General features: G+C 54.9%; 12 protein-coding genes across 12 annotated transcripts; 9 read left to right on the plus strand and 3 right to left on the minus strand.

Moving 5' to 3' along the window:
• Positions 1–432: 432 nt before the first annotated feature.
• B0T26DRAFT_676374 (uncharacterized protein) lies at positions 433–1,489 on the plus strand (the record flags this gene model as incomplete). Its single annotated transcript, XM_060439969.1, has 4 exons — positions 433–695; positions 793–940; positions 971–1,094; positions 1,143–1,489. The coding sequence occupies 4 exons, from the start codon at positions 433–435 to the stop codon at positions 1,487–1,489; spliced, it is 882 nt and encodes a 293-aa protein (XP_060296971.1).
• An 897-nt stretch (positions 1,490–2,386) lies between these two features.
• B0T26DRAFT_644683 (uncharacterized protein) lies at positions 2,387–3,286 on the minus strand (the record flags this gene model as incomplete). The annotated part of the gene is made up of 2 exons (XM_060437652.1): positions 2,387–2,838; positions 3,022–3,286. 2 exons carry the CDS (start codon positions 3,284–3,286, stop codon positions 2,387–2,389), a joined length of 717 nt encoding a protein of 238 aa, XP_060296972.1.
• Positions 3,287–4,348: 1,062 nt separating this feature from the next.
• On the plus strand, positions 4,349–6,125 carry B0T26DRAFT_318235 (uncharacterized protein). The gene has a single exon (XM_060434353.1). It carries the CDS (start codon positions 4,775–4,777, stop codon positions 6,044–6,046), a length of 1,272 nt encoding a protein of 423 aa, XP_060296973.1. The 5' UTR covers positions 4,349–4,774; the 3' UTR covers positions 6,047–6,125.
• Positions 6,126–8,094: 1,969 nt separating this feature from the next.
• B0T26DRAFT_645656 (fungal-specific transcription factor domain-containing protein) lies at positions 8,095–10,707 on the plus strand (the record flags this gene model as incomplete). Its single annotated transcript, XM_060437747.1, has 6 exons — positions 8,095–8,329; positions 8,835–8,888; positions 8,957–9,008; positions 9,068–9,777; positions 9,842–10,543; positions 10,610–10,707. The coding sequence occupies 6 exons, from the start codon at positions 8,095–8,097 to the stop codon at positions 10,705–10,707; spliced, it is 1,851 nt and encodes a 616-aa protein (XP_060296974.1).
• A 713-nt stretch (positions 10,708–11,420) lies between these two features.
• Positions 11,421–12,114, minus strand: B0T26DRAFT_712234 (uncharacterized protein). Its single transcript, XM_060442070.1, has one exon. The coding sequence runs from the start codon at positions 12,008–12,010 to the stop codon at positions 11,630–11,632; it is 381 nt and encodes a 126-aa protein (XP_060296975.1). The 5' UTR covers positions 12,011–12,114; the 3' UTR covers positions 11,421–11,629.
• B0T26DRAFT_712235 (uncharacterized protein) lies at positions 12,070–12,869 on the plus strand. The gene has a single exon (XM_060442071.1). It carries the CDS (start codon positions 12,201–12,203, stop codon positions 12,582–12,584), a length of 384 nt encoding a protein of 127 aa, XP_060296976.1. The 5' UTR covers positions 12,070–12,200; the 3' UTR covers positions 12,585–12,869.
• A 1,606-nt stretch (positions 12,870–14,475) lies between these two features.
• Positions 14,476–14,862, plus strand: B0T26DRAFT_676379 (killer toxin; the record flags this gene model as incomplete). The annotated part of the gene is made up of 1 exon (XM_060439970.1): positions 14,476–14,862. The coding sequence occupies one exon, from the start codon at positions 14,476–14,478 to the stop codon at positions 14,860–14,862; it is 387 nt and encodes a 128-aa protein (XP_060296977.1).
• A 496-nt stretch (positions 14,863–15,358) lies between these two features.
• On the plus strand, positions 15,359–16,533 carry B0T26DRAFT_777754 (uncharacterized protein). Its single transcript, XM_060446640.1, has 2 exons — positions 15,359–15,907; positions 16,371–16,533. The coding sequence occupies exons 1-2, from the start codon at positions 15,512–15,514 to the stop codon at positions 16,434–16,436; spliced, it is 462 nt and encodes a 153-aa protein (XP_060296978.1). The 5' UTR covers positions 15,359–15,511; the 3' UTR covers positions 16,437–16,533.
• Positions 16,534–20,812: 4,279 nt separating this feature from the next.
• On the plus strand, positions 20,813–22,147 carry B0T26DRAFT_318280 (uncharacterized protein). The gene has a single exon (XM_060434354.1). The coding sequence runs from the start codon at positions 21,073–21,075 to the stop codon at positions 21,874–21,876; it is 804 nt and encodes a 267-aa protein (XP_060296979.1). The 5' UTR covers positions 20,813–21,072; the 3' UTR covers positions 21,877–22,147.
• Positions 22,046–23,718, plus strand: B0T26DRAFT_752141 (uncharacterized protein; the record flags this gene model as incomplete). Its single annotated transcript, XM_060445485.1, has 2 exons — positions 22,046–22,380; positions 22,509–23,718. The coding sequence occupies 2 exons, from the start codon at positions 22,046–22,048 to the stop codon at positions 23,716–23,718; spliced, it is 1,545 nt and encodes a 514-aa protein (XP_060296980.1).
• A 926-nt stretch (positions 23,719–24,644) lies between these two features.
• Positions 24,645–25,740, minus strand: B0T26DRAFT_712244 (RNA polymerase). Its single transcript, XM_060442072.1, has 3 exons — positions 25,440–25,740; positions 25,290–25,372; positions 24,645–25,216 (listed from the first exon to the last, which is right to left on the minus strand). The coding sequence occupies exons 1-3, from the start codon at positions 25,530–25,532 to the stop codon at positions 24,688–24,690; spliced, it is 705 nt and encodes a 234-aa protein (XP_060296981.1). The 5' UTR covers positions 25,533–25,740; the 3' UTR covers positions 24,645–24,687.
• Positions 25,741–26,122: 382 nt separating this feature from the next.
• Positions 26,123–27,859, plus strand: B0T26DRAFT_752143 (uncharacterized protein; the record flags this gene model as incomplete). The annotated part of the gene is made up of 3 exons (XM_060445486.1): positions 26,123–26,263; positions 26,427–27,587; positions 27,656–27,859. 3 exons carry the CDS (start codon positions 26,123–26,125, stop codon positions 27,857–27,859), a joined length of 1,506 nt encoding a protein of 501 aa, XP_060296982.1.
• Between the last annotated feature and the right edge of the window lie 107 nt (positions 27,860–27,966).

The following is a 27,966-nucleotide window of genomic DNA, read 5'->3' on the forward strand; positions in this document are numbered from 1 at the left end:
CAAGTTCTCTGCTTGCATTTCTCACCCTCCCAATTTTCTTTACTGCGTTTCCGCTCGCGGCATCTAATCCTCAAGAACATCTCGCTTCTACGCTTTTGTGCTTTGCACAGCCAGCATTCCATTATGGCTGCGAATTACTCCGACACCGAGGACGAGCTGGCGCCCTTTCGCCCGATCCTCGCCGTCGTTCGATAGGATGTAATTCCCGGAGAGGCCGCAAAGACCTGGAACAACACACATCCCGAACATGATCTGCTTCACTCACCCGTTGTTGGCGCGCTACATCATGGGTCCTACAATATCCTATTCGAAGTTTATTTCACCGTCAGCGGTAGAGGGATAACAATATGGCTTCTCAAAATCTCCATCAACGGGACAATCAGTCACTGGGACCCCCTTTGCGCCGACGAACTGGAATCAGAAGTTCGGATAATGCAGCTTCTTCGGCGTCGCACCTCCATCCCCGTCCCCCATGTCTTCGAATTCAGCAAAATTAGAAGGAACCCCCTCGGTTACCCGCACATCTGGCTCTCGTTCATCGCTGGCATCCCTTTGTACAACTTCTGGCATGCCGAGACCCCGGAAGAAGATCGCCGCCGCCACCGAACTCACGTGCTCAAGGCCGTGGCGTCAGCAATGGTTCAGTTGAGCAAGTTCTCGTACCAAATGGGCGGCCGATTACTGTTTGATACTAGGTGAAGTGAAGCAGGTTGGTCCCTCCCGTGAGCGGGACTCTGTCGAATGTGATGCGCGCCTGCGAAATGATAACTACATGCCTGCCTACTTCTCTAGTGGCCCATACACGGGAGCTAAGCATTTTTATACCACTGCGCTCGACAGCTACAAGCCTGACCCGGGTTTCCTGCATGGCCAAAAGCGACTTCTGAAGTTCTTCATCGGCTGTATGGACGAATTTTTCGCTGCCGATCGCCAGTCCTTTGTCCTGACTCATCCCGACTTCGGCTTCTAGAAATTTCTTGTTGACGAGCACGGAAACCTCGCTGGTATTATCGACTGGGACGGCGTTGGCGCCTGGCTTAAGTCACTAGGCAACCTCAGCTACCCCGACTGGCTGACTCGAGACTGGGATCCAGGTATGTACGGGTGCGACTCCAGACAGCCGTATAATCTCAAAATCCCAGAGGATACGCCTCAGACGCTGGTCCGTTACCGCCGCATCTATCAAGCAGCCATCCGTGATGCCCTTGTCGAGAACAAGGTGGACAAAGGCCACCACACATTTTACACAAGCGCTACACTCATAACTGAGAACCTTCGTATCGCGCCCACAAGCCCGATGGGCAGCGGAAACATTCTGAGGAAAATTGTCAACGAGATAGCCAAGGTTGACAGAGTACCTTGTACTTACGGCGACGAGTTCCTCTACATGGAGCTATGCGAAACGTTTGGCAAAGGCAAACCGTCCGATGGGGTGCAGGTCGCTCTGAGAGCGGGCTTTACAGAGTTGCTGCAGAGCACAACTCTGTAGAAGATGGCCGAAGTGATGACCCGCCAACGTTATTGCCAAAATTCTATCCTCCTTCGAAGCCCTTTCGCGGCCTCTCAATGCCGGTCAAACTAGATGATAACACCTCGCCCCTTACGAATTCCCCATGCTAGCATCCCACACCCCGGCGGACGTGTAGCATGTTGAGGCTGTCTCGAGCGTACCGTTTACCCCTCGAGAGAATCCTATGGCCCGCGCTCTAAGTTATGTAGGAGGGTGAAGTTGCGTAGGAGGGTGGTGGTAGAATCTTATCAAGGCTGCGGATGGGTTGGGTCTTCCCAACTTTGTATTACTACGCACCTGTACGGAATATAGAAAGATTTAACTTGTGTATCAATTGTTTCCGTTAACCACTTATTCATGCCAGCTGCTCCATCCAGCCAGGCGGGTGTTTAAACAGCATCGCGATTGAGCTTTTGACTTGGAACACGTTGCTGTCGTCAAATGCAGAGTTCCAATCGGACTGTAGGGGGCGGGATAGCAAGCGAAGGAAGGAGGGAGATAAGATGAAGGGTTTAAGAGAAGAACGTCGCGAGGTAAAGCTCTATTTATGCTGCGAGCGCGCTGGGCCGCGTGAGCGGCGCGCCATTTCCCGGATGCCAGCGACAGCGAGGTCTGGATTATATTACACTTGGATTACGGGCTTTTCCAAGTTGCCAGGTCCAAATGCCTTTTAAAGAGGCCGCGCCCAAGAAGCGACCCTGTGTGAAGCCAACGCCATGTTACAAAAAGGGGAACGGGCAAAAATGTTCCAGTATCTATATTGTCTCTGTGGCGCCAGCGCCGCTTTCTCTCCGAGAACGTGTCGACATGATGCAGGAGCATGATGCATGCCATGTTCATCTCAAGCTGATAGCTTTTTGGTTGCCCTCGGCGACATCAGATCGGGAGTGAAGTATGCTCCTTGGTCAGTGTTGTCAACGCCGCAGGCATTTGCATGCTTCTGAGGCGGCTGCTGTTCGGAGGCGTCAGCCCTTTGCCGGGGCTGTGATGAAAGTGTCGTTCCCAGTCCTTATCCTCCTGGCTGTCTTGATGTGTCCCTTTCATCATCAGCCATGTCCCCTCGCCCGGCGTGACAGGGCCGGCGCTCTGCGATCGCCGAGTCGAAGACCGCTCGAGGGGCAGTTCAAGCCTGGAGTTGATGTTGGCCCAGTTGGCGTCGTCACCGTCGTCGTCCAGCCGCCAGCCGCCGATGCCTTCGAAATCACGGTCCATGCCAACCGACGGCGTCAGGCCAGACTCGGTGATGAGGGGTGTTACCTCGTCTTCGTGGATGGGCGTGATGGTTCCGATGGACGCCAGGCTCACTTGACTAGAGTGGCGGGAACGTGCTCGCATGGCAGCGCCGAAGCCATAGCTGCTCTTGCGGCGGTGGTTGGGGCTACGGTGGCCGCCCAGGCCCAAGTGGTGCTGTTGATGCAGCTGGCTGGTGCTAGACGGAAACGGCGATACCGGGGACGGCGTGCTATATCCGCTTCCGCTGCCGACGCTGCCAGGGGGCGATACCGCTGTACGGCGACCGTCTCGCGAATAGCTGTGCTGATGCTCGTGGTTGCCCGTGCCGGAAACGGCACTGGATGAAAGAATGCGGGGTCTGCTGCGGGACACAAAATACTGGGGAATAAGCGTCAGGGCGATGTCGAGATAGACGACAGCGACACGAAACATGAGAACCGAAAACGCCAAAGCCGTCGTGATGCCCGCGAATATGGCGAGCGGGATGGTGAACATGCAGAGGAACGGCACTACGAGGCCGTGAACGGGGTTAATGAGAGCCATTGCAAGATGGTCGTCGTTCGCGACCGCCGGCTTGGCGCGGATCGGTCTCGTCGGGCACACCGTGGATGGATGGATAGGGGATCCGAATGAGATGGAGGTGATTCCCAAATAGAAGACGGCTTCAGTACGTCACATGGTCGATCCGATAGCTTCCTTTTCTTTCGCTCGGCGACGCGCTGCGAGAGGTGCGAAGTTTTGGGGGCAGCATTAGATGGAACGAAGTAGGAGCAGGGGAAGGGAAAGCGGCGATCCGAGCCGACATTCTTTCGGAAGAGCTCTACATATACCAAGTAGTAGAGTTCGGCGCAAAAACGGTTCAGTGCCGGTCTAGCTCTGCGCTATCGAGGGCGAACAAAGGCCGGGACAAACCGTGGGTTTTGCGTGGGAAGGCCGTTGCCTGCGTGGCATGTGAAAGAGAAAGAGCATGGGATGCTGGCTTGCTGGGCTGTGATAGGAGGACATGGGTGGTTCAACAGAGCTTAAAAGCTGGGGAAAGGCGCCCCGCCCACTTTTTCTCGTTGCCCTTTCACTTTTGATTTTCTTGCCCCGCTCCTGCCCCTCCACCATCATCATATTGGTGATTCTCAGTCCAGTTCTTATCTGGCCGACTTTTACGATTTGCCGATGCCTTGTTTGCAGGCAGTCTTGCAATGGCGAACTCCATCCTTTCAGCTTCTGGTCCAAATTTCCCACACAGCTGACCGCTGTACAAGAAAGTCGAGATCGTTTAACGGAATTCAACGACCTCATTTACGTATGCTTAGCGGATAGATTGGGTTTAGCTATTCCTAGCCAGGTCCCTCCAGTCTGGTTGGCGGCTAGGGGATCCTTAGGTAGGTAAGGTATCTCTACGTGCCTGAATCGGTCGGTTGGCATGGAAGCCCCGGAAGCCGCCCCATCTTGAGCCACGGCACGTTGCGCTACTCAACGTGTTGGACTATCGGTTGTACTTAAGTAGTCGAGGATTGAAAGTGAGTGTTCTTGGGCTTGTTCGTTGTTCAGGCTGCCGTCTGCCCAATTGCATCAGTTCCCAATGGAAGCTCCTTCCTCAGAGAGTGACTCATTGGTTCTCCGCGGTTGTGCTTGGTGGGGCAAGCTGCGGGGTTGGCATTGCCATTCAGAGCTGAAAGGTCTTTCCTTGCCTCTATCCATAAACACCTTAGCTAACTACAGTTCCTATTCTTGGAGACCGGAAGAGTTTTCGTTGCTTCTGACATCATGCCTAGAGGATCGACAACTTGAGCTAGGGCCTCCTTTGTCTCGAGGTTTGCAACATTGTTCTAAGGGAGATCCTGCGGATTATTTCCCCGCTGACAGCAAACGCGGCATTTGCGCGCTAGGCTAGCTCGTATCCCTTGTTTTGTCCTAGTCCGGATCGGATCCTTGGTTGACCGACAGGAAAAAAAGAGAAAGGCTTATTACGCTTCGAGTGCGGACCGTCTTCAAGCAGTGCCTAAAGGTGCGTGTGGCTGTCACTCGAGCTAAATCATGTGTCCCCCGACCGGTGGCCAAACACCGCCGCACGGAGCCGCCACCGAGAACGAGCCTCCTCTGGAATTCTCGGATGACTTCCCTTGGCAGGCCGGCGTCTGCGATGCGCATTGCCACCCTACCGACACCATGGCCTCGATAGCTAGCATAGGCGACATGCGAGCCCGGGTCTTGACAATAATGGCCACACGCTCTCAGGACCAAGAACTCGTGGCCTCCGTCGCAGCGAACCACGCCGTCAAGAACCGAAATGTGCTAGACATCCAGAGCTTGGAAAAGGTGGTGCCCGCCTTTGGATGGCATCCGTGGTTCTCGCACCAGCTCTATGAAGACCATGGCGGCGATGATACCACATATGACCCGTCCGAGCCTACAGGGCTGCAGAAATCCAAGCATTACACGGCGGTCCTATCCCCGTCGCCGGATCCGGATTTCATTGCGTCCTTGCCAGACCCACTGTCATTGGGTGATTTTATCGCCGAAACACGGCGCCGTCTGCTCGCCGAACCTGTTGCTCTCATAGGCGAGGTCGGGCTAGACAAGGCGTTCCGCCTCCCTTGGGGGTGGGACGTGTCACAGCCATCGAGCCGCGACGAAAGTGCGACGCCGGGTGGGAGAGAGGGACGCACCCTGAGTCCATATCATGTCGAGATGACGCATCAAGTGCGGATACTGAAAGCCCAGCTACGACTAGCTGGCGAGCTAGGGCGCCCGGTTAGTGTTCATGGGGTTCAAGCGCATGGGGTGCTGTTTGACGTCCTCGCGTCGCTGTGGAAGGGACACGAAAAGGAGGTCATTTCGAAACGAAAGCAGAAGCTGGTTGCAGCTGGTGCTGAAGACTTCTCGTCAAGCGAGGAAGACGATGACGAGTTCGACTACGCGGCTGAGGCTCCCAGAACCACGAGTGCGGCGGCAAGAAAGCCCTACCAGCCAAAGCCTTTCCCGCCACGGATATGCCTGCATTCCTTTAGCGGAGCGGCACAGATGCTGAGCCAGTATTTGAACCCGGCAATCCCGGCCCGGGTGTTCTTTTCTTTCTCTATGGGTGTCAATCTTTTTACTCCGGGGGCAGAGAGCAAGTTTGCCGACGTCGTTCGGGCTTGTCCAGACGACCAGCTGCTTATCGAGAGCGATTTGCACACTGCTGGAGATGTGATGGACCACTCCCTCGAGCAGATGTACCTGAGGGTTTGCAACGTCAAGAGGTGGACTCTGCTCGAGGGCGTGGAGAGGATACGGAAAAATTACGCAGAGTTTGTATTCGGCTGAGGAGACGCCGCCGCTGCCGTCCTAGCCGTAGCGTCAAATTGCATTTGAAACCGGGGGGGAGGGCATCCCCTAAAAGAAAAGCGAAGCATCCCCAAGACAAATTAGACGTGGCCTCCACGGTTCTGAACTCTGATGACGACTCGGCTCGGTTCGGGCCGCTAAACTAGGAACCTATGGGCTGTCGGTACGACATGGCATTTGATCCATTCGCTCGGTAAGGCTTGGCAGAAGGAAAGATTTCTGGATTTTGGGGCGCCGCCGCACCAAGAGTTGGATGGCCTGCCGGACGGATTCCTAAATCCTAGGAGCTTATGTGGATTCGGGGACTGAACCCAACTAGACTGACAGCATACGAATCTCATCCTCATCCAACCTGGGCTCATCCAACCTGGGATCAGATATTACTGGCCCCGCACGATTAGTGAACCCTAGATTTTCTTCAAGGTACGGAGCATTTTCGCTCCATGCTTGCGCTTCTCGTCCGGGAAAAGATGCCGAATTGGCGCGGATGCGAGTGGTTTCCCCGCGTTGGCGCCGCCACCTGGGAGCTTTTGGTTCCGGTTTACGTCGTTTGGTTCCAGCACAAGGACAGTACAGTATTTTTGTGCAGCTGCGCGAGGCCATTATCGGATCTCGTATTGGGGGCGGCCTGACCGCTTAGACTACCTAACCAGCTCACGAAGTATTTAGCGAGCGAGGGCTGTCTTCGCCATGAGGTGCCTCTCGCGGACCGGCCTGGCTGTCCATGCCGTTCAAAAGTGCGGCAGAGGCCAGGGTTGACGCCTCTTTCGGGCTCACATCATCGGCTGTGCAGTAACAAGAGATGGGCCCCGGACAAGCCCCGTTCCCAGGACGAGGTTGAAGGCGTCGATTCCAATCCCGAACTCCCGTCTCCAACAGGAAGAAAGTTGACCGGGGACTGCTGGCGAGGAGGTGATTGTATTCACTGCAGTTTCCGAAATGACGCGATAGGCGGCCCTTTTTCTCGTTTTTCTGGCGCTGTCTGTAATCAGCTATACGGTATGCAACGAACCAGAGGCGGTCGACTTGAGGTTCTGTGTGTATTGCCCCTATCCACATGTGTGGATGTAGTACTACCTTCCCTTACTGCTAGGGACGTGTATGCAAGTATGTATCCGTACAGTATTGTACCTTTGGAGATGATGCGCTAGGTCCCGTCCCCTAGCGGCCCGGTTGCGCGCCCTTCTTTAACTTGTTGCCCGCCCGCACGCACATACACTACCGTGGATACTTGCCCCCTCGAACTTGTGGGCGATTGGGGGGGAGTGGAGGGGGGGAGCCAGGAAAACTGGGAATCCCTAATGATCCTTGAATTTGGGGCATTTCTTATTCCCACGCCAAAAGGGCGCAGGCAATCCCCCTCACCTCGTCTTCTCTCCCATTATTTTTTATTTCCAGCGCCTCTTGGCCGCCGGGTTTGCCTCGCGCAAACGCTGTCTCTTTCCCCAAGTTCTTGGCACCTCTCATGAGCCGCGCGGTGAGACGTGCATTTTGGCCGGCGCCTTATTCCCGGACTGTCAAAGCATCCCTCGCTTCCTGTTTCCACGCGGACTTTCGTCTGGAAGCTGGGGTACCGGAGCCGCAGCCGTCGGTTTTTGCTTGGCAGCACCACCACCATCTCGCCGCTCCTGTCCGCTCTAGGTTGACCATTTGACGGGAGGTCGGGTGCCATCTGCTAGTACGTATATCCCAGCCCGGCCGGCCGGATGTCCACTGTCGATGCAATTGAGAGGCCGCTGGGCCAGTCGGTGCTGCTGGCGCAGAATCCCACCATCTTCGTGTCTGCCGCCTCGGCAGCAGCTCCAGGTGGTCTCGCCGCTGCTGTTTTCGCCCACCACCATCCACATCACCACATCCGCAACCACAGCCTCAACCACAATCACTACCGCCAGCTGTCCAACGCCAGCATAGATGCAGCAGCAGCAGCAGCAGCAGCAGCAGCAGCAGCACCGGCAGTGTTGGACACGGCCGCAAGGCGCGTCAGGAGGCGAAATAACAGAGACGATCGCCAGGTACCGGGCGGCGGCATGCAATTGACTAATATTTCCACTACGACAGTGGACGGCCACCATCGGCGCAGCCAGAGCAATGGCAGCGGAAGCATTGACATTCTTGGCATTGGGCTTGGCACACCCGGGGGAGGCGACGACGATGCCGACAGCGGCACCGCGTCCCCGCCGGCCGAACCGTCCAAGAAGCGACAAAAGCGAAACAAGCCGACGCTGTCGTGCTTTGAATGCGTCGAGAGGAAAACAAAGGCAGGTTTTTTTTATTCTTTTTCTTTTTTTTTTTTTTTTTTTTTTTAAAAAAAAAAGTTTTTTTTTTATCCTTTCTCCAACATACCTACGGAGCAGTGCATTAGCACGTCGGACCTGGCGGCTTCAGCCTCCGTTTAGACTGTTATAGTGACTCGTCCCCCGCCTCATTGCCGAGGTGTGCAAGTGCGCTCACTCACTACGTCCACCCGACCATGCTTATGGAAAGCTCCCCACCGGCTTTTAATCGATGCATATCATGAGCTTAGTCGCACAGCGTCAACTCTAATAATATCCGAATGCTACAATCCGCTGTCTGACATTTTGTTTCACTTATTTTCTGATCACATTTCTCTTCTCCGCATCTTGCCTTTTATTTCGCCCATAGCACTGGACGCAACCTAATGTAGCGCATCATACGCCGAGGGACTGAGTACTTTGCATGGAGCCTTTATCTATCACGCTACCGACTTCTCCTGAGCTTTAGGGGTTGTCGCCGAGGTGCAAGACAGAGAATGCTGACAACCAGTGCCAGTGCGATCGAGGACGACCACATTGCCTTGCGTGTAAGCCGCACACTGGCAGTTCACCGTATCCTCCCCGCCGGCCCCCCTTCTAAAATCTATCATGTTAGGCATCAAGCGCCAGACCGAGTGCAAATATGCCCATGTCGCCAACCTGCTCGAGTCAGTCCCCCCCTTTCCCTGATCAAATGTAAGACGATATGTGCTCATTTCAGTGCCAGGGAAACAACTCGCAGTGCGGCAAATGGCCGCCGCATGACCAAGGCGCCCAAGAAAAGGCTGGGCAGCCCCAAGTCTACCATTCCCAATGCAGCTGATCGGGGGTTCAACACGGGCCGCATCAACTCGCTGGGCTCGGTCGCCACCTCCACGGGCCTTCTTTCCAACGTCCCCTACTCGTCGCCGGGGTCGTCAAATGTGTTTGGCATTGGATCCGAGCATCCTTTCGCTAACTACTGGACGTGCGAGGGCGGTCTGCCCGAAGTCATATCCGTGCTCCCTGACAAGCTGCAAGCCGACATATTGCTAGGCCGCTACTTTGAATGCGTCGATCCCGTGTATCCCATGCTGCACCAGCAGACCTTCTACGCCGACTACGAGCACCTCTGGTCGCTGCCCAAGTCTGACAAAGACCGCAGCGATGCATCCTTTGTGGCACTTATCTTCGTCATGCTGGCGCTGGGCACCCAGTTCGTGACGTCGACGTCGCCGCCCGAGAGGAAGCAGACGGCCGAGTTCTATGCTTCTGCTAGCAACCAAGCCCTCCGCATGAGCTCCTACCTGAGCTCTGCCTCCATCAGGTCCATCCAAGCCATGGTTCTCATCACGTACTTCCTCATCAACGACAACCATGCCTCGGACGGGTGGGCTTTCGCCGGAATCTTGATTCGGCAGGCCTACGCAATGGGGTTGCACCGAGATCCCAACATCGGTATGTTAACCCTGCCCATTCTCGATCCGGCCTTTTGTGCTGTTGATCTAACCATGTACCTCAGTGGCCCCGGACGCACCTTTCTTCGAGAAACAGCAGAGAAGGAAGCTGTGGCAAGCCGTCTTACTGCAAGACACGTTTTTGACTGTTCTACTGTCGCTGCCGCCCAGCGCAACGCACACGGACGTCAGCGTCGATGACCTGATCGCGGACAACTCGTCGATTGCCAGTGACGACCCGACAGACACTGCCTATGTCCGGGGGTCCTGGACACTGGCGAACCTGGTTCAGGAGACAATCTGCAGCCCCCGGTCGCTCGACGTGCCCATCTGCACGACGGCGCGGCACAAGTCGAAGCTGATTGCCGACTTCCGCGCCGTGTACCGGTCCTTCCCCGACGTGTTCCGGTCGTGGGACCCCGAGGCGCTGTCGCAGCTGGCCCAGAGCAACAAGCGGATCGTGCGCCAGACGCTGTTTCTGAGCAGCAATTACTTCCACAACCTAATGCTCGTGCATGCCTCAGAAAGCCCCGACGTGCCCGTCAATGTCCGCGGGGCCCTCGAGGCGGCGCACCACGCCATCACGGCCTTCTTTGTGCTGTTCAACCTGTTCGAGGCCGAGGCCCGTGTCTGGTGGGTGTTCAACCACCGCGCATTCCTCGAGGCGCTGTGTATTGGAAACGTGCTACGCGAGGCCGTGAAGGACCCCGGGGGCGAGGAGAATCTGTCCAAGGATCCGCTGTTTGTCCGGGCGAGAGCCGACATTCGTGAGCATTTTTTTATTATTCCACTCCTTTAATGCCAGAGGATTGATGTTAACGCGGCTGTGTTAGATCGTATGATCCAGATCATGCAGATGATGAGCGAGGGCGAGCAGGGCTCCCAAACGGCGCGGACAAGAGTGCAGGTGTTGAGCGAGTTTTTGCTATAGTGGCTTTGAATATCTACTGAGCATTTTTGCCGGTCTGCTTGTTTGCTGAAATCCAGCGAGGGTGTTTGTGTTTCATGTCGGGCCTATTAAATCGGTTCATAGACCGAGCGATCTTTTCTTGCTGTTGTTGAGGAGGGTTTCTTTTTCTCCTCAAGTAATATAACCAGGTAAGTAAGTGTTGGAATAACATACTGGAATGACGCGCTGATCCAAGGAATGCGGCTCCGCATTCCTGGCCACAGCAACGTCTGTGGAGGAGCGGGCCTGACAGATGCATATATATTGGCCTACGCCCACCTATTCAGATAGATAAGGAGACAGACACAAACGAATCCATCACTTGAACCACCACCTTACGGCGCGCAGCGCGCCATGCTGTTTCCAGTACCGGTACCCTGGTGATTCCTACAGTAAGCTAGGGAATTGGTAGGGTCAGCAAATGCCAGTTGTTATTTTCACTCCTCCCCATGAAGGAGTGCGACTTTGAGTTCTTGTGGTGACCTGAAAAAAAATTTTATTGAAGGAAACCGAAATGGACTATGCCTTACGAATTTTGGGTAGGTTGATTCGGTGAAAGAAGGATGAGATTTCTCTTTAGAATAAGTATGTGAGTGAATTACGCAAGGTCGCCTCGCGCTATGAATCTAGTTCCTTATTCCCTTATTCTTCTCCGTATTTAGACTCAACTAGCCCCGCATGCGATGATGAGATCATGCCACCGAGTCCCACTGCTTACTTTGACATATTTCGTCTCATCATCATCTATTAAATGGTCACATAGGTAGCTTTGCTTAGCTCATACTATTTCCCAGGTGCTATTGATTGAATGCATGGCACGCAGGGCCATCACATGCAATTCGCTCACAGCAAGGCAGCAGATTCACAAAACTCGATTGCGACCGCTAGATCCAGGGTCCTCCTACTACTCGCCGTCGTCATCATCACCACAGCCACCGACATTTATTTCCCGCTCATTCTCAGCCAAAACGATTGCAAGCCTCAGCACCATGGCCGCTGCTAGTAATGCCTCACACGACCCAACGGCGGCTCCCTGGCGGGATCTCTTCGTGAAGCACCTCGCCACGATGCCCGTCGCGACCTTTTCGCTGGCCACGCTCCACCACACCCCAGCCACCAGCAGCTCCGGCGATAGCAGCACAGCAGCAGAAGCCACTCCGCGCGTGCGCACATGCGTCTTCCGCGGCCTGTTCGGCAGCCTGCCAGCCAACGACCGCAACCCCGCGCAGCGCAACCCCGCCGTATTCGAGTCGGAGCTGCCGGTGCTGACGACGGACGCGCGCATGGACAAGGTCGGCGAGATTCTTCTGGATGGCGGCGGCGGCGGCAGCGGCGGCGGCCAGGTGGAGGCGGTGTGGTGGGCCGAGGAGCCGGCCACGCAGTGGCGCGTGCGCGGCACCGCGTGGCTGCTGGGCCCGGATATTGACGGCAACGGCGACGGCGCGCGGGCAGCGCGCGAGGTGCTGCGCGGACGGATGCGCTCCAAAGACAATGCCGAGGATAATGGATGGAGCTGGAGCCGCGAGGTCACGGCGCACTTTGGCAATCTGAGCTCAGTCATGCGCGGCTCGTTCCGGAACCCGCCGCCCGGCACGCCCGTCACGGACCCCGCGACCCCCGTAGGCCCCGGGCTCGGGCTGGGCCAGACGGTCGACGACCTCGACGACCCCGTGGCCCGCGCGAACTTCCGCGTCGTCGTCATCGTGCCCACCGAGGTCGACCAGGCCGACCTGTCGGACCCGAAACGCGCGCGGCGCTGGCTCTACGTGTACCGCGGTGGCGCGTCGCACAAACCTAAGCCTGCGCTGCCCGGCGGCGAGGTCATTGGCGAGTGGGAGAAGGTCGAGGTGTGGCCCTAGAAGGTCGCTTCGTAGTTAGAGTTCTTGAAATTAGACAAGGATGCCATTTGCTGTGAAAAGAATCACAAATGAACGGTTAGCTTGTGCTAGCGGTATCAAATGTAACGCTAGTTTAAGGAGATGCCGATATTGGAATATCTTACAGCTACCTAGGTTCCGGGAATGTGGCAGTGACCAAGGTACCTGCCCTACTACTACCTTAACTCAACGTACCTCCTGCCATACATTATAGAGACTAGAGATACACTTTTGGTTGGCAATCAAACTGAAATAATTATGGAGCGTAAAGATTTGAACTGGCGTCAATATTAGCAAGGTTTGGAGTACCGGAGTGGAACTAATTGAATTACTTCCCAGCATCTTGGAATCAAAATGGCACGTCGCCTCGCCCTTTCAACGGTTCATAGTCAGAAATAACTCCAGCCATCATTAATCTAGTCATCCGCAGACTACTGGGGAGCTATTTAGTCACAATGCCTAGTTATACGTCTGATAGTCAATGATGATTGCCTTATTCAGTACATAGCATGGCTGCCAATCAAAGATAAAAGCTTGCCGTTACGGTTCGAGAGGCATGAAACAAACAGGGCCGATGGCCGGAGTTACCGGCCCTGAGGCAACCGCCTTCCCACCTTGGGTACAAAACTTCCTAGAGGCGATTTTCTTTTCTTTCCTTTTCCTAAACGGGTAAGTCATCACAACAACACACGGAAGCGTTCTACATTTTGGATGCTGTGAAGTAATTAGCCCGCTGCGTCTCTTGGCAGCCAGGACCTATACATTTGCCCCGGGGGGCACGGGGGTACGACGGGGGCCAGAGAGAGACACCGGTCGAGCAATAAGAATCTCGGTGAGCATTAAAACTCTGCTCTCTCTCTTGGCAACATCCGTCTCTCGTTCGGGGGGGGTCAACATAGCCTTTGGGTTTTGGACCTACCAATGCACAGATGCAGGGGTATTGGTCTCGAGAGATGCAGTGGCAAATTAAAGGTCAACCTAGCATGATCAAGGTTGGATATCAAGTCCGTTCGCTCCCCAATTGCATTGGTGCGCCCGTATCTCGCTTCGGCGTGTGGGGGGTGCTCACTTGCTGCGTTGAATATCTACCTAGGTATATACCTGTGTGACTAGGTTGTCGTGCTGGCGGACGCCGGACAAGGAAAAGAGCACGCCCTCACGAAAGAGACAGATGGTGCCCACGATCGATCTTCAGGCATGAACCTAAATACTTTGCGCGCAGGCTTGCCAGGAATTTGCTGCACCGTTACCGAGGTATAATCATACGACGGTTGTGTGTTTTGTTGTCGGCCGGCTGGCGGAGATTAACCATGTCGCATCCATGTAATATAATCAATTGCGAGTCCCCAGTCTGGTTATAGCTCTTGTAGACTCGTGAGAAAGGAAGGTATGTCGACAAAAAGATCTGACGAGGAAACTGCTTGTCGTACCAAGATTATGTTCGTAGATGTGCGCCTGCGCCGTGTGTTCTCAGCTCAGGCTCACGGGCCCCTCTGCTTTTTGGGAAAACGAAGCAGCGAGTCTTTTGTTGTCGCGGCTTGGCAGGCCAAGCTGGCCGGAGCTAGCATCCTAATCCTACCTTATTACATGTCTAGTTGAGGCCTTCATGCCTTGAGCGGCACACTTTTCCTCGACTACAGGCGAGCTAAGGTGCCAGGCACGGGTGGTCCCTGAAGCGAGTCTATCGCGAGGTGGTTACGGGGCGGGAGACATCTAACAGGCCCGCGGCCAGTGGCATGTCTTTGGCTGGGTATAAATGGACGACTGGTTCGCATAGTCACAAAAGACGACAGGATAATATCGAGCACATCAAACACAACAAACACCCATTTTCATCTCCAACAATAAAACCGATACCAATACCACATCTAGAATGATGCTCCCCACAGGTCTCTGGACCGCCATTCTCGCCGGCGCTTCTGCAGTCATTGCTTTGGGCATCGACTGGCAAGGCAGCAGCAAATGCAACGGCCAGTCAGCCTGGCAACTCACCGCTATTCTCAACACCCTCCAAAACAACGACGCCTTCGCCCACAAGTGCCTCAAACTTGCTTGCGTCAACGGCTGTCTTTGCGCTTTTACGCAGAACCTGCCGTCCGGGACACAGCTCACCGCCAACCAGATCAAGAGCCTCGCCCACGCCATTATCAACCACGGACGCAGCACCTGCAGGAGCGCACCGCTGTGGAGTCACAATGTCGCCCAAGGCCAGCTCACCTTCAATTACGTCTCAAGCATATGCGCCACGTCCCATCAGTGATGGAAATCTATGTGTATTTAGGCAGTAGATAGGTGCTCTGCAGGCTTTGCGTAACCACTGGGCGGGTAATCGGCCTTGTGTGAAGGTGTGTTGTCGGCCGACGTTCATGTCATCAAACTCTCATTCTTTTGGATTACTTGATTTGCTTCCCCCATGAGGAAGGCGTCCGTATATCCGGCAAAAACTCGAAGGGTACAGTAGTCGGGTGACTGTGGTCCCTCGGTGTGTTTTGCAGACAGGGATCAAAAACAATGCAAACAAATACAAACAAGGGCTAGTATTTGAGTTGTTTTAGTTAGATCTGCTCTAGTTATTTGCATTATTTTGACCCCTGTGATCGTAGATGCCCGCCAGAGTCGTGGGCACTTGGGAATGAGAGGCCGCTCTAGTCATCTCTAGACTCGAATGGGTGAGCGAAGCGGCGAGGATTTGGTTGTTGTCCCCGGCGCCCCAGAAAACAATCAAATCCACCTATTGAGCTCTCATGCCGTACGATCTGGGCAGTGTTGCCTTGTTTGGAAAACTCAAGGCAGCTAGGCATAGAGGTCTCTGAAGCACATCACAACTCTACAAGGCGGTTAAGACACAAGACAGGGTCGAGGCCGATGATAATCCTCTCTCGTCGAATATAAAAGGTAGGCCGATTCGCATGATAGGGACGACTAGAAATCGAGCACACACACCTCACACACATCAAGCCTCATCTCCAGCTACAACAACAACAACAACAACAACAACAACAACAACAACAACAACAACAACAACAGCGATAATGTTCGCCAGATTCTCGCAACTGGGTCTCTGGGTCACTATTCTCAGCCTTGCTGGAGTCGACGCCCTGGGAATCAACTGCCTGGGCAGCTCTCAGTGCGGGAGCGTGCCGTTCCAGAACAACGACGTGTCCGAGGGCGAGCTCACCTTCAACTTCTCCCACACCCTCTGCGGCGACGGCAACCTCATTTGCCCGACCGAATTGGGGATTGAAGCCAGGGCGGGCTCTTTCTCGCTGGGCACATGGTCAATGGACGCGCTGGAGAGGGCCGAGGTGTGTTCAAGGTCTTCGTAGCTCGGGAGAGGGGAGGGAATTTATTGGCGAGTGGGGGGGGGGGGGGGGGTGGAGGAGGTATGGCTATGGCTGCTGGCCTGATAGATGACATTACTTCCAAGTTCCCACTTCCCACCCCAGTATATATCGAAACGAAAATGGCAAGTCGCCGTCATGGCAAATTTAGAGCAAAAGTTCCCATGTAAAGGTGACTCATCAGTGATGTCCGCTGGTGCGAGAGAAGTGGTTGCAAAAAAGTGGAGGGCCTAAGCCCGGCTGCCCGTTGCAAGGCATTATTTCCGACGTCTCTAACAAGTAATTCAAAGGTTGGTGGCCTCTAATAAGTAATTAGCGGGTGGGCTACTTGCTGTAGAAAAACCGTCTCTTAATTACTCTACTTCCATGTCCAACCTAACTCGATTTGCTTTTCCAGCTCGGGTAACAAGGAACAAACAGTGTCAAGGTCTGGCTCACCCGTCGAAAAGCCACCGCCTCAGCTTTCGGCCACATGACAGAATCAATCCGGTAGTTAATACCCCTCGTGTATTTATTTGGCCACGAGACGATTCAACGACGGCTGTCAACAAGAATCCGACGTTGACTTTTCCACTTGGCACCCTGATTGCGAAAATTCCCAAAGTCTTCTTTCTTTAGAACGATCAACAGATATGTCATCTCAACAGACAGTCCCTACAGTTGACTGATCGACAAGCTCCCACGCCGCAGAATATGCAGAGGCTTGGGGCATGTTCCTCGGTATACTAGACTGGGTTTGAAGCAAGGACCGACCACGAAGTCGACCACCTGACAGTCCGGAGTCGACCAGCTACGGGGAAGCAGTCAGTCAGTAAGCTGCAAATCACTAATCGTGGCACCCTAGGTAGATCAACCACAAGGAAAATGACAGCCCAGCAGTTGCTTTTTGGACAGCGAAGCGAGGCCGGAGCGTGTGTAGTTGGGAAGATGCTTACTACCCTTAGAGAATCAAAAGCTCACGAGATGAAAATTTCATCACCGTTTGTATGCCCCTCGGTTCTCGAGAGAGTCGAGACTCAAAGGCAAAAAAAGAAAGAAAAAAGAGACAAAAAGCGCATTTTGTCGTGATTAGCGAAAGGCTCTCTTTTTCTCTCGGCGAGATGCCCTCGTTTGGGCGTAGATAATCAACGATACGGTGGTGATGGCTGCTTTGATTAGCTGACGGTGCTGCTAGCCAAGGTGAAACTTTCCCCAAAGACTCCTTCTACCGATTGTAATCGGCGTCTTGTCTTGTGCTGCTGTCGGCCGCGCGTTGTGCCGTCGGTGCAAGTCTCACTCTACGGTCGGGACTTGGGCTTACTTCAAACACGAAGGTCTGCCGCCGATTGCTGACGGGGCATTGTCGTGTGAACCCTTGCTGTGTTCGCAGATGCGCACGAACACCTAAGGTAGATAAATACCTAGGTAAGTTAGTTAAGCTCGTGTTCCGTAATGTCTGTGTAGTATTGGTAACCTGCTTGATAACCTGCTTCGTGACTGGAGGCATATAATTAGAGGTGTCGGAAGCGCATCACAAGGCGGGTTGAGGAATAGGAGATATGCTTGATATCTTTTCAAGTATAAAGATAGGCTGGTTCGCACGATAGGGTCGACTGGAATAGTAGCACATCCATCACACACGCATCCAGCTTCTTCATCTTCTGCATCAGCAACAACACGAGCAACAGACTCCAGCACCACTACATCCACAATGATGCTCGCCACCTTCTCGAAACTAGGCCTTTGGACCGCCCTTCTCACCAGTGTTGCTGGAGTCAACGCCGAGGGAATCAACTACGGCTGCAAGAGCTGCGGGGGCGTGCCGCTTGCAAACAACGACCCGAGCACCGGCATCCTCACTTACATATATGCGCTTGGCGGGCACCGGCGTTGGGACTATCAAGCTCTGAGAAATCGATGCTCATTCATAGGTAGGTAGGTAGGTACCCAGAGCCAGAGTATTCAAGCGCGACTCTGCACACATAAAGGTAACAAGATAATTATTTCTTAATCAGGTCCTTCCAGCGTGTGCATGATACTAGATATCATCCATACCTTATTATCTCCTCTTTGGTAGTCTGACACGGTGCAAGTTCACTCCTTATAAGAGTCAAGAATTAAACAAGAGCGATGTATGGACACTACGGTGTGGATAGACGTTTTTGACGGTCCGAGTAGACTCGCCATCAAACAAATTTAAGAAGACCTCCTGCTTTCACCTTTTTCTGGCGATGAGGCACCTCTCTACTCAAGCAGTAACCCGCACACTGAACCCTCACTAAATGTAAACTCAAAGTGAGGCTGCGGCTTGATAATTAGTGGCCGAGGTTATGAGGTGTTGAGTGTGGACGTCAATCACCGTGAGCTAATCTTAGCGGACCAAATCTCGCCGATAATGAACGATAATTAATGTGAGGGTGTTCATCAAATTAACTTGAGCCTCCGGGTGGATTTGGCTGCGCCGCCAATATATTGGCAGCGGCAAGCCCACCACGGACCACCAATACGATGTGCAGTAGGGTTGGCGCGGGACGAAAAAAGCCCTTTGCCTTGGACCCGGCTTTCATCCAACATCATCGCTCTAACTTTGCTGACTGTGGCTTTCCGGCTGTGCTAAAGCAGCTAAACTGGGACAACAATTTAAGTATATAGCGTGGTCCACACCAGGGGGACGTTTATTACTACGCACATCATATACTCCAATGCACACACATCCTGCAAGGCATGAGTGACCTGGGCATTGCTGAAAGAGGTGGGAGCGGAGGGTTGCTCGACCTATAGTGCAGACAGTACATATATACAGTCTGGTGATAGCGCCAGTCTATTGGAATCTACCCTCTACTCAGCTTTCTTCCCGGGCGCAATGCCACAGTCGATAAACCCCCATGCACGTCAGAAAGCGGCAAGTTCGCGGCACGGCTAGCTGAGTTTTTGACGTATGGTCTGTATGCGAGCGACAACTAAACGCCGATGGGCAATTGGCTTTCGGCATTGGCCGAGAGTAAGCAGCATGGACCAGAGATGGGCGGGAGGGACGCAACGCTCGACCCCGGCAAAAGACCGGGGTCGGTGGTGAGAGCGTGTGTGTGCCCGTGCCTGCCCACCAGCCGACCCGCTTTTGCCTTCGGTCAGGAATTTTAGCAGGTCAGGAACCGAGTCATGCAAGTCGTGCTCTGCTGTCAGGTGCTAAACGGCTAGAGTCGTTTGAGAGAACAGACTAGTCTCTGCCTGATGTCGTGTCTTTGAGCGCTAGATTAAAGCCCGAGTATCCGTATCTCGGGGTGATATCGTCTGGAAGAACGAAGCGCACGTTGAGACGTCCATCACAATTCAAAAGGCGGTATCCTATTGCCCGTGAGGAGATAAAGGTGGCGGGGCGGTAGGCAGCTCGAAGTCAGCGGCCACCGAGGCCGGGCTTGGTAAAGAATGGTGGGGGTACGTTGTCTGTGCGTGGGGTGGATCTCTGCCAAGATTGACCGAGTCGCTGCCCCAAAAAATTGTAGTGAATGCTCAAAGTTGGAGACACGCGACCATGCCAATGTGTTTCGTTGACTGCTCTTCGCCTCGCCGCCAAGATGAGACACGGCAAAACAAGATACGAAGTTGTGAGGCAGATTCGAGCCCCGAACCCACCGCTTTGCCAGCATCGACTATTTACATGAAACCTGAGCTGTAGTTGGTGGCTTGAGGGGTCGAGTTTTGCACTCCACTGAGTTTGGAGAACCAAAACGGACCAAGTGCTGCGGCCAGGATTGTATACTATGTAAGGTGCGTACCTACTCCACCCTGCTTCTCTAAGGCGATTAGGCGCAGAACAGGAAATCGGGTAGGCAACAATGTAGCGTATCCTATACGCAATTGTCGGCCGTTGTTCCTGATCAAATGGTGGTACGTATACGTACTCCGTACCGTACTATACAGTGCTTGTTGCTAGGAAAGCTCTCACCTCTGTATTTTTGTATGGGGACGGACACTTGACTGTTTGGTGGTGCCGGGTACCCTCCACTCGGGTACCGACCTACACGTAGATAGCGGGGACGCCACTGAGAGCACAGATAGGCGCTCAAGAGCCCTGAAGCCACTTCCCTCACATGCCATGCCAGACAGGCGTCGCGTCCTCGGTTCATTCCTCGAGTCCCGTCACTCGCGTGATTCCAAACTACGTCTCCAAGACTCCAACAGCAGAGTAAACCTAACATCCGATGGTGCGTCCGAGTCTCGACATGGACCCGAGAGGGCAAGACGTTGAAGCGTGAAAGGCGTGATCAAATACTCGAATAGTAAGTATGGTACTGTACCATCGGCCGCGTGGTAGCCGCGGCGAGCACCTACCTCACTTGGGAAGGCCCCAACCTTATATCCAAATGGTGAGCCCCGGGGGGTTCACCCAGAACCACTTACTACTTATCGGAATTATCGATGGGACACCAGCCGCCCCCCACGCTTCATTGAAGAAGGAAGCTCCCAGGCTCGTGCTGTCGTCGCACCAAAGAAGACCAGGGTCGTTCCATGTTGTTTTGTAACATTGTCTCGCTCGAGCGGAATAGACATGGGCACGACAAGTCTCGGCATCGCCCTCACTCACAATTTGAACCACGGCTAAACACGCTACCAAAACACACACGTGCATGCTCAGTATGAGTGAGCTGTCTTACTCTCGCCGACGCCGCTGACGCCGTTGGGAAGTGCCCGTCGGTCGTGAGGAGCCCTGATCCCTGTCTGCCACGACTTTGGCCGGAAATGAGATCGAGGCAAAAAAGCGTTTTGCAGGCTTGCCCGTCTCCACCAACAAAAGCGATGGGCCGGGGAGCGAGGCAATAAAGTGAAGTACCGTCCTTATCTCACTGTTGGCTCGAGTGAGTCGAGTCGATCAGGGGCACGGAAACGCAGACATTGAGTACTGCCCTTATGTGGTGTACGCGCCACACTGCTCTTGCGTTTGTCGTCGGAGAGCAGAGGCACATCCGTAAGTGACACTGACCACACGCAGTCAGTCGCTTCACCGCATTTGCCTGTGCAGCGTATCACAAGCGCTGCCTTCCTTGTGCTTGGCTCACGAGTCGGTCGGGGTCGGGGACCTCCCCTCCTAGAAACACCGATCCTGGACCCCGCTGTTTGGAGCGCCAGAACCGGGACTCGACGCAAAGTGGATGGGAGGGGGTGGGAGGTTGTGTAAACCCGCATGGGCCGGACTCGCTACCAGCCGTCAATCATGTCGAGCAATCAGCAGCAAGCAGGCCAACCAACCACTCAGCAGAGATCCCCAGCCCTGGGCACTCGGACTGGGCACTTGGGACTTGGGGACGTGCCAGCTCAGCCGGGCTGATGGACGCCCATCATCGTCTGTGTTGCCCAACTGGGGTGTGGCACGCGGGATGCGGCGGCGGGCTACCTACGTAGCCACCAAGTCGCCAAACGGCAAGCGACCCGCCTCTGAGGTTGGCAACTCGGCCCACCTCGAGTTCTGGCCTCGCCTCGGGTTCCATGCGATAGAGATGGGATTGCCTAGAGATAGCCAGACAGACCCTCTAGTCCATCCTATCGTGATGCGGCCTGCAACCAGGGCCACAGCCCGCGCCCACCTGCCACACCTCTTCAAGTGTCCATCCATCCATCAGCTCTCCACCCTCGCCTGGCCCCGTCCTGCTCTCACTTGCATATTATTAGTCCTAGGCTGTCCCGGCGCTTCACGAGCGAGAGCCCTCTTTCTCTTGTCCTTTCCTGATTCATCCTCCCTCTTGTTGCCTCTCGCGTCGACGACGACAGTTGCTGATTTGCGCCCGAATCCCGCCCCCCCCATTGAACCCCTATTGTTCCGCTCACGTCCCGCACCCGTTGTTTCCTCCACACAACGGCATTGTGCATGCAACGGCCCGACAAGCGAACCATACGACCGACACAGACCACGCAGACGTCATAGCACTACCCCCGGCCATACGATCTCCCATTGCTGACAGTGCCATTGTGTTCCGGGAGGCCTGAAGGGTGCTCGACTTGCGAGACATTTACGGCTACAACCGCAGTTCCTGTGTGATATCGATCCCGCCTATCGACTTGCACCCGTCTCCCCGCTCGTCCCTCTGCGGAGGATGACGGGCGCGGCGTGCTCGGAGCGACGCCACCATGCCCCTGTACTCGGAGCCGCCGCCGCTGCGCACCTTCAGTGAAGACAAGCCCACGCTTTTGGTGTGCTGGTGGATCACCATCTTCTGCGCCGTAATCATCTTGCTTCGAGTCGGCGGCCGCTTCGTGCGCACCGAAAGGCTGTTTACCGAAGACAAGGTGGCGGCCCTGGCTCTGATCCCGCTGTTCCTCCGCATGGGCTCTGTCCATGTCATCCTGGTCTACGGCACGAACAATGCCCAGCTGGACGGTGCCGGCTTTTCGGACGACGAGCTCCACCGAAAGTCGGTCGCTAGCGGCCTGGTTCTCCTGAGCCGCATCTTGTACGCAGCGACGTGAGTGGCATCTCTCTTTGCTCTTCACCAACCGCGCCTATGAAGCTTCCTTTCCCGTTTCCCATAACCCTCTTTTCGGAGCGTCCAGCAAAGAAAAAGCAAATTCTAATATTTTTTCGGATCTGTAGCCTATGGGTTCTGAAAAACGCCATTCTAGAGTTCTTCAGACGCCTCAATGTGAGCTGGGAGCGGTCGTTCGATGTGGCGCTGCTGTTCATGCGCTGCATTCTCGTCGCCACCTTTGTCGCAGTGGTGATAAGCGATTTGGCCGAGTGCCAACCCTTTTCCCACTACTGGCAGGTCCTCCCAGACCCCGGGGGCCAATGCCGTCAGGGGTACGCGCAGCTCTTGACCATGGCCACCTGCAACATCATTACCGACTTGCTTCTCGTCTTTTTCCCAATACCCATCATCATCAGCAGCCAGATGAGCGCCAAGCGCAAGGTCCAGCTGGTGCTGCTCTTCTCTCTCAGTCTCGGAGTGGTTGCCGTCACCATATACCGCGTACCGCACATCATCTGGGACGGCGGAAGCCAGCAGAGCCGGTCTTTATACGCCTCGATAGAGCTGCTGTTCGCAACTGCGGCGGCGAACTCGCTGGTTCTGGGCTCGTTTGTTCGGGACAGGGGTGTCAAGAAGAAGAAGTTCAAGTACGATTCTGTCGCCGCAGGTTCACTAGAGCGCTCTTCGGCCACCGAGTCCAGGCGGCCGACCATGAACAAGCACTGGGGCAGCGATGAAGACTTGGTCCGAGATGTGGGCTACGGCGTCAAGCCCGACCTGCGAGAACCCCCGCCGTCGCCTTCCGACATACGATTCTACACGCCGGCCCCCATGGCCAACGCACACGACGACATGAACTTTTGGCAATTCCCCGGGCCAAAGCGGGCCAGCGGCGCGCGGAGCGACGACGCCCTGATGACCGCGGACCAGCTGACGTCAACAAGAAGCAACTCGGTCATATCGCCCCGGAAGGTCTCCTTCTTCGACCACGGCGGGCTCCTGGACGACCAAGGCGGCTCGAGTCGGCGCGCGAGTCTCATGTCCGCCAACGACCCGGCGTCTGGCGGCAGCAGTGCGCTGTCGCCCACGGTACCAGCGAGCGCGAACGGGTTGCGGCGGGGCTCTACGGCTCTACTTCAGGAGCTCGGCGGTCTTCTGAGCCCGCTGACCTCCAAGTCTGCGCGGCCGAAACTAAAGAGCGACGCCGATTCGCAGAGCAAGCTGAGCGAAGAACCGACGCCACCGCCACCACCATCGCCTCCAGCGTATCCGGCCCCTAAACCGGACCCAGTCCTCGCGGACGTGGGTGGGTTGCTCGGCAGCGACAAAGAGTGAAAACTAATCAACCAAATACCCTCAGGCCCCCAATGGGTGCTTTGCATTGTCTTTTATTTTTTACCGGGCAGCGAAGCGAAGCGTGTGTCGGGTTTTATGGGGCGTACGTACAATTGTGGAGTGACGCGAGTCATACGGAAAGGGGGACTGGAGACGAAAGAACGTAATTTTTTTGTTGTTTGCAAATGGCGTTTTTTCTAGACTCATAACTAGATCAAGAGACAGGCAGGCAGGCAGGCAGGCAGGCAGGCGTTTAGAGGTTGTGGGGGTTGGGGGTTTTTCTTTTCTTATTAATATTTGGAAAGCGGAAATAGTCTGCAGGGTGGCCCAACAAACAACAACAACAACAACACGGCGGACATGACTGAGATGACCGAGATGATACTAGGGCGTTTTTTTTTCTGGAAGGGAAACCCGTCATATACCCCGGCAGACGAAGAGAAAGAGAAAGGAGTATAAAAAATGGCCTTGTCTTATTAATTTTCTATTGAGCCGCTGCAAAACGTGGCAAAGAGTGCCCGATACTAGCCAATGTCACTAAAACGTAACTAAAGGCATATAAATATAACGGTGCAGTTTTATTCATTAGTTTTGTCGCTTTCATTTTGCCATCAGCGGACCGACCTCATGAGCTAGCTCATTCTGCCCCCAAGACTGTGAAGTAGGCCGGAAACCGCAGCCGCCAAATCGTCCTTAGCTGATGAATGAAATGGTGACGAGTGATGTATCTATCACACTACTTCTGTAAAGGAGACAATGTGAGAGACATTGGCTGATGTTTGGGCGACGGAAAAACCAGCAGGCAGATAGAGACCGTCGACAACCCCCGACCAAAACGCCTAGGAGACGTGCCCAACTCCGGATGGGTGAAAAACGCCTGTTGATTAACACATGTGATACACCACTGCCAGCCCTCCACACGACGAGACCCCGAGAACCCAGGCATGCCTAGGGAAATTGCTACTTCTCTCATACGCAAAGTCTGTAACTGGCATATCGGCCGGCAGTTTCGCTGTTCCGGATGATCTTGACGACTTGGCCTCGCTTCAAACCCAGGTAGCGGGCGATGGGGTCCTTTGACAGGATACGGGGCAGTTGCGTCTCCTTGAGACGGTAGCGCTTGAGGAGAGCCGTCTTCTCCTCACGGCTCAGCAGGATGTGCTTGGGCACCAGATTGTGGTGAGTGATGTTGACGAGCAGGTCCTCCTCAAGGAAGCACTCGATCTGCGTGTACTGCGACGTGACTGTGATGACCTTGCGGGCCTGCGCGCTGAGCGAGGCAAAGGTCACGAGAATGCCGGCTTTGAAGTTGTTGGCCGCGCAGTGCTGCACGAACTTCTTCATGACGCCAATGCCGATGGATGACTTCTCGTGGCAGAACTCGACCCAGATGGTGCCGCAGTCGGGCGCCGGGTCCGGGTTACTCGCCGTCGGCGGGGGCGTGAACTTCTTGATCATGCCTTCGCTCGGCCGCGCAGAAAACTGCATCGCGACACGGCTATATAGGAAATGTCAGTCAGTCATACGCAGATATAGTCTACCGCCATTCTCCCTGGCTCCCTTGAACATACTTCGGGTTCCCATCGGCCATGCAATATTCCCTTCGAAATCGGTCGAGCGAGATCTTGACCTCATCCTCCGCAAGCTCGTACCCCTGGAAAAGACAAGAATGTCAGCAAAAGCCGCTCCGTTATGGCAGATTGAACAGTGAGCGCCCCTACCCGATCCTGCACCATTTCGTGGACTGTTCTCCAGGCCCGCCATAGCCGCGATGTCTCTTTAGCGAATACGTTCGAATTGAAATCGTCGTCCATCGTGACGAATGGCCGTGCTGCGGCGACTGTGCGACGGGATTTGTTTCGTTGTAGTTGCGCGTGCGCAGTGCTGAGCGATGAATGCAGGGTTTTCTTTTTGGGGAGATCTTCCTTCGAGTGCGTGCGTTGTGGTCGTGCGGCAGCGAGGCGGCGCGAGGCTGATGAAAGAAAATCGCGAGCTTCAAAAAATTGAGTCTCCTGCTCTGCTTGATAGGCGTGGGGTTAAGTGAGGACATCGGCCTTTGTCTCCACAGGTGCCCGAGATCCCTGCACGGCTTACCTAAGGCACGTACGCCCGCACGTGCCCACCGCTGGATTTTGACGATCTGGCCTGGGACCTGGCGAGAAATTTCGAAATTTTGGTGGAGCTGCTGGGGAAGGTCTAATTGAAGCAAGCTGTCTGCAACGAGACAAATCTACCTGCCCGCTGCCCTGTCCCTCCCCTTTCGCTTCTACTCCTTTCTACCTCACAATTAAGACGCCCAAAAGAGGGTATCGAGCGTCAATTCAGCAGCATTCTTGCTTTTCCCAAATCCTTTCTCCCACGAGCTCCTCCTTCCGGTAATTCGAAAACTTCGCTAAACTTCGCTATGGCAGACGACGCTACTGCCGCAGCCACTGCCGCTGCCGCAGCTGGGGCCAGCCTCAAACCCGTTAAGCCCGACACCGACCTCTTTAATGAGCAGCTCGGCAAGGCTGAGAAGGAATATCAGGATGTCATGGCCAGATATGTACGCGCGCGCCCAGTCCGCACTGCAGTCCGTCGCCTGGCGCATGTCACCTGCCCGCGTCATGCCGCTACGGCCACTGCTACTCCCACTGCCTCTTTCCCTTGATAGCATTTGACCGCGCAGGAACCTAGAAAGTTAATGATGGCGTTTTTCGCCCGTACAGAATGCCGTTAAAGCCAAGATTGAGCTTGCCACACCGAGCAAGAACAAGGATGCTCCTTCCGCGACGCAGAAGCGCCGCCAGGAACTGATCGCCCAGGTCAACGAGATTCGTGCCAAGCAGGCCACTGGCAAGAACAGCCGCAATGCCATCCTCGAGAAGATTAAGCGGTTCAACGAGCAGCTGTCGAGCCGCCTCACCGAGAACAAGGTCGCCCGCGGCAAGGTGGGCTTTAAGAATACCGACGAAATTGACCAGGAAATTGCCTCGTTGCAAAAGAAGGTCGACGGTGGAATGATGAAGCTTGTCGACGAGAAGAAGGCCCTCTCCGAGATCTCAAACTTGTACAAACAGAAGAAGAACTTTACCCAGTTCGACCAGGCAGAGAAGGAAATCGCCGACCTCAAGGCCAAGATCAAGGCGACCAAGGATGAGCTTGACGACCCCGAGGCCAAGAAGAATAGCGAGGAGTATAACAAGCTCCAGGCGGAGCTCGACGCCATCAAGGCAGATCAGGACGAGGCATATAAGGGCCTGTCTAGCCTTCGGGACGAACGCACCAAGCTGCAAGCCGAGCAGAACGAGAAGTTCCAGGCCATCAGGAAGCTCAAGGACGAGTACTACGGGCAAAAGAAGGCCCATACCGCGTGGGAGCGCGAGCAGCGCGAGCGTGTCCGAGAGAGACACCAGGCCGAGCGCGACCGCATCGCCAAGGAGCGCAAGATGGACCGCGCTCAGAAGCTGCTTGCCGAAGCCAGCGACCCCGCCTACCTGGAGGAGATTCGCCGCGCCCGCAGCCTGCTTCACTTCTTTGACCCGTCGCTCCAGCCGGCCGAAAAGGCCCCGCTCGTTGCTGACAGGGGCCTGACTGCCCCGGTCCAGCGCAAGGTAGATGATTCTGGCATCAAGGGCATCGTTCTTAAGCGGAAGGAGGACCGTGAGGACGAGTACCTGCCGGCAACCAAGGGAAAGAAGAAGGGCAAGAAGGCGACTCCTTCAGCGGCCAGTGCCAAGACCTACAGCTGCCCGCCATCTGTCATGGAGGACTGCGCCTTTATGGGCATTGACCCGCCAATGAGCGCCGCCGACGTTCCGGTTGTTGTCGAGAAGGTCAAGGCGAAGCTTGACAGCTGGGTCACTGACCAGCCCGAGCAGACACGGAAGGTGAATATCATTTAGCATGATAAAACTATTTGCACCGATGCCGAGGCTAACATTGTTTATCATCTCAGAACATCGAGAAAGCCAAGAAGGAGATTGAGCGATTGGAGGCTGAGGAGGCGGGCGAGGCTCCCACGCCGACTAGCCCGAAGACTCCTAACGGTGCTAATGGCAAGAAGAGCGAAGACAGCGAGGCTGTCGTGGCTGAGGTGACGGAAGGCGTGGAAAAGGTTGAAATCGAGAAAGAGACGGCTGCTGAGCCGGTCGCCGCATAAAGCGAGCGATTTTGCCCTGGACCGCTCTTGGTCGGGCATCTTTTTTTCTATATATTCCAACACCTCTCATCTATCGTCATGTTCAGCATGTTCCCGTCTGCGGCCTG

The sequence above is a fragment of the Lasiosphaeria miniovina genome (genome assembly GCF_030549165.1).
Source record: "Lasiosphaeria miniovina strain SMH2392-1A chromosome Unknown B0T26scaffold_4, whole genome shotgun sequence".
Taxonomy (NCBI): Eukaryota; Fungi; Ascomycota; class Sordariomycetes; order Sordariales; family Lasiosphaeriaceae; genus Lasiosphaeria; species Lasiosphaeria miniovina.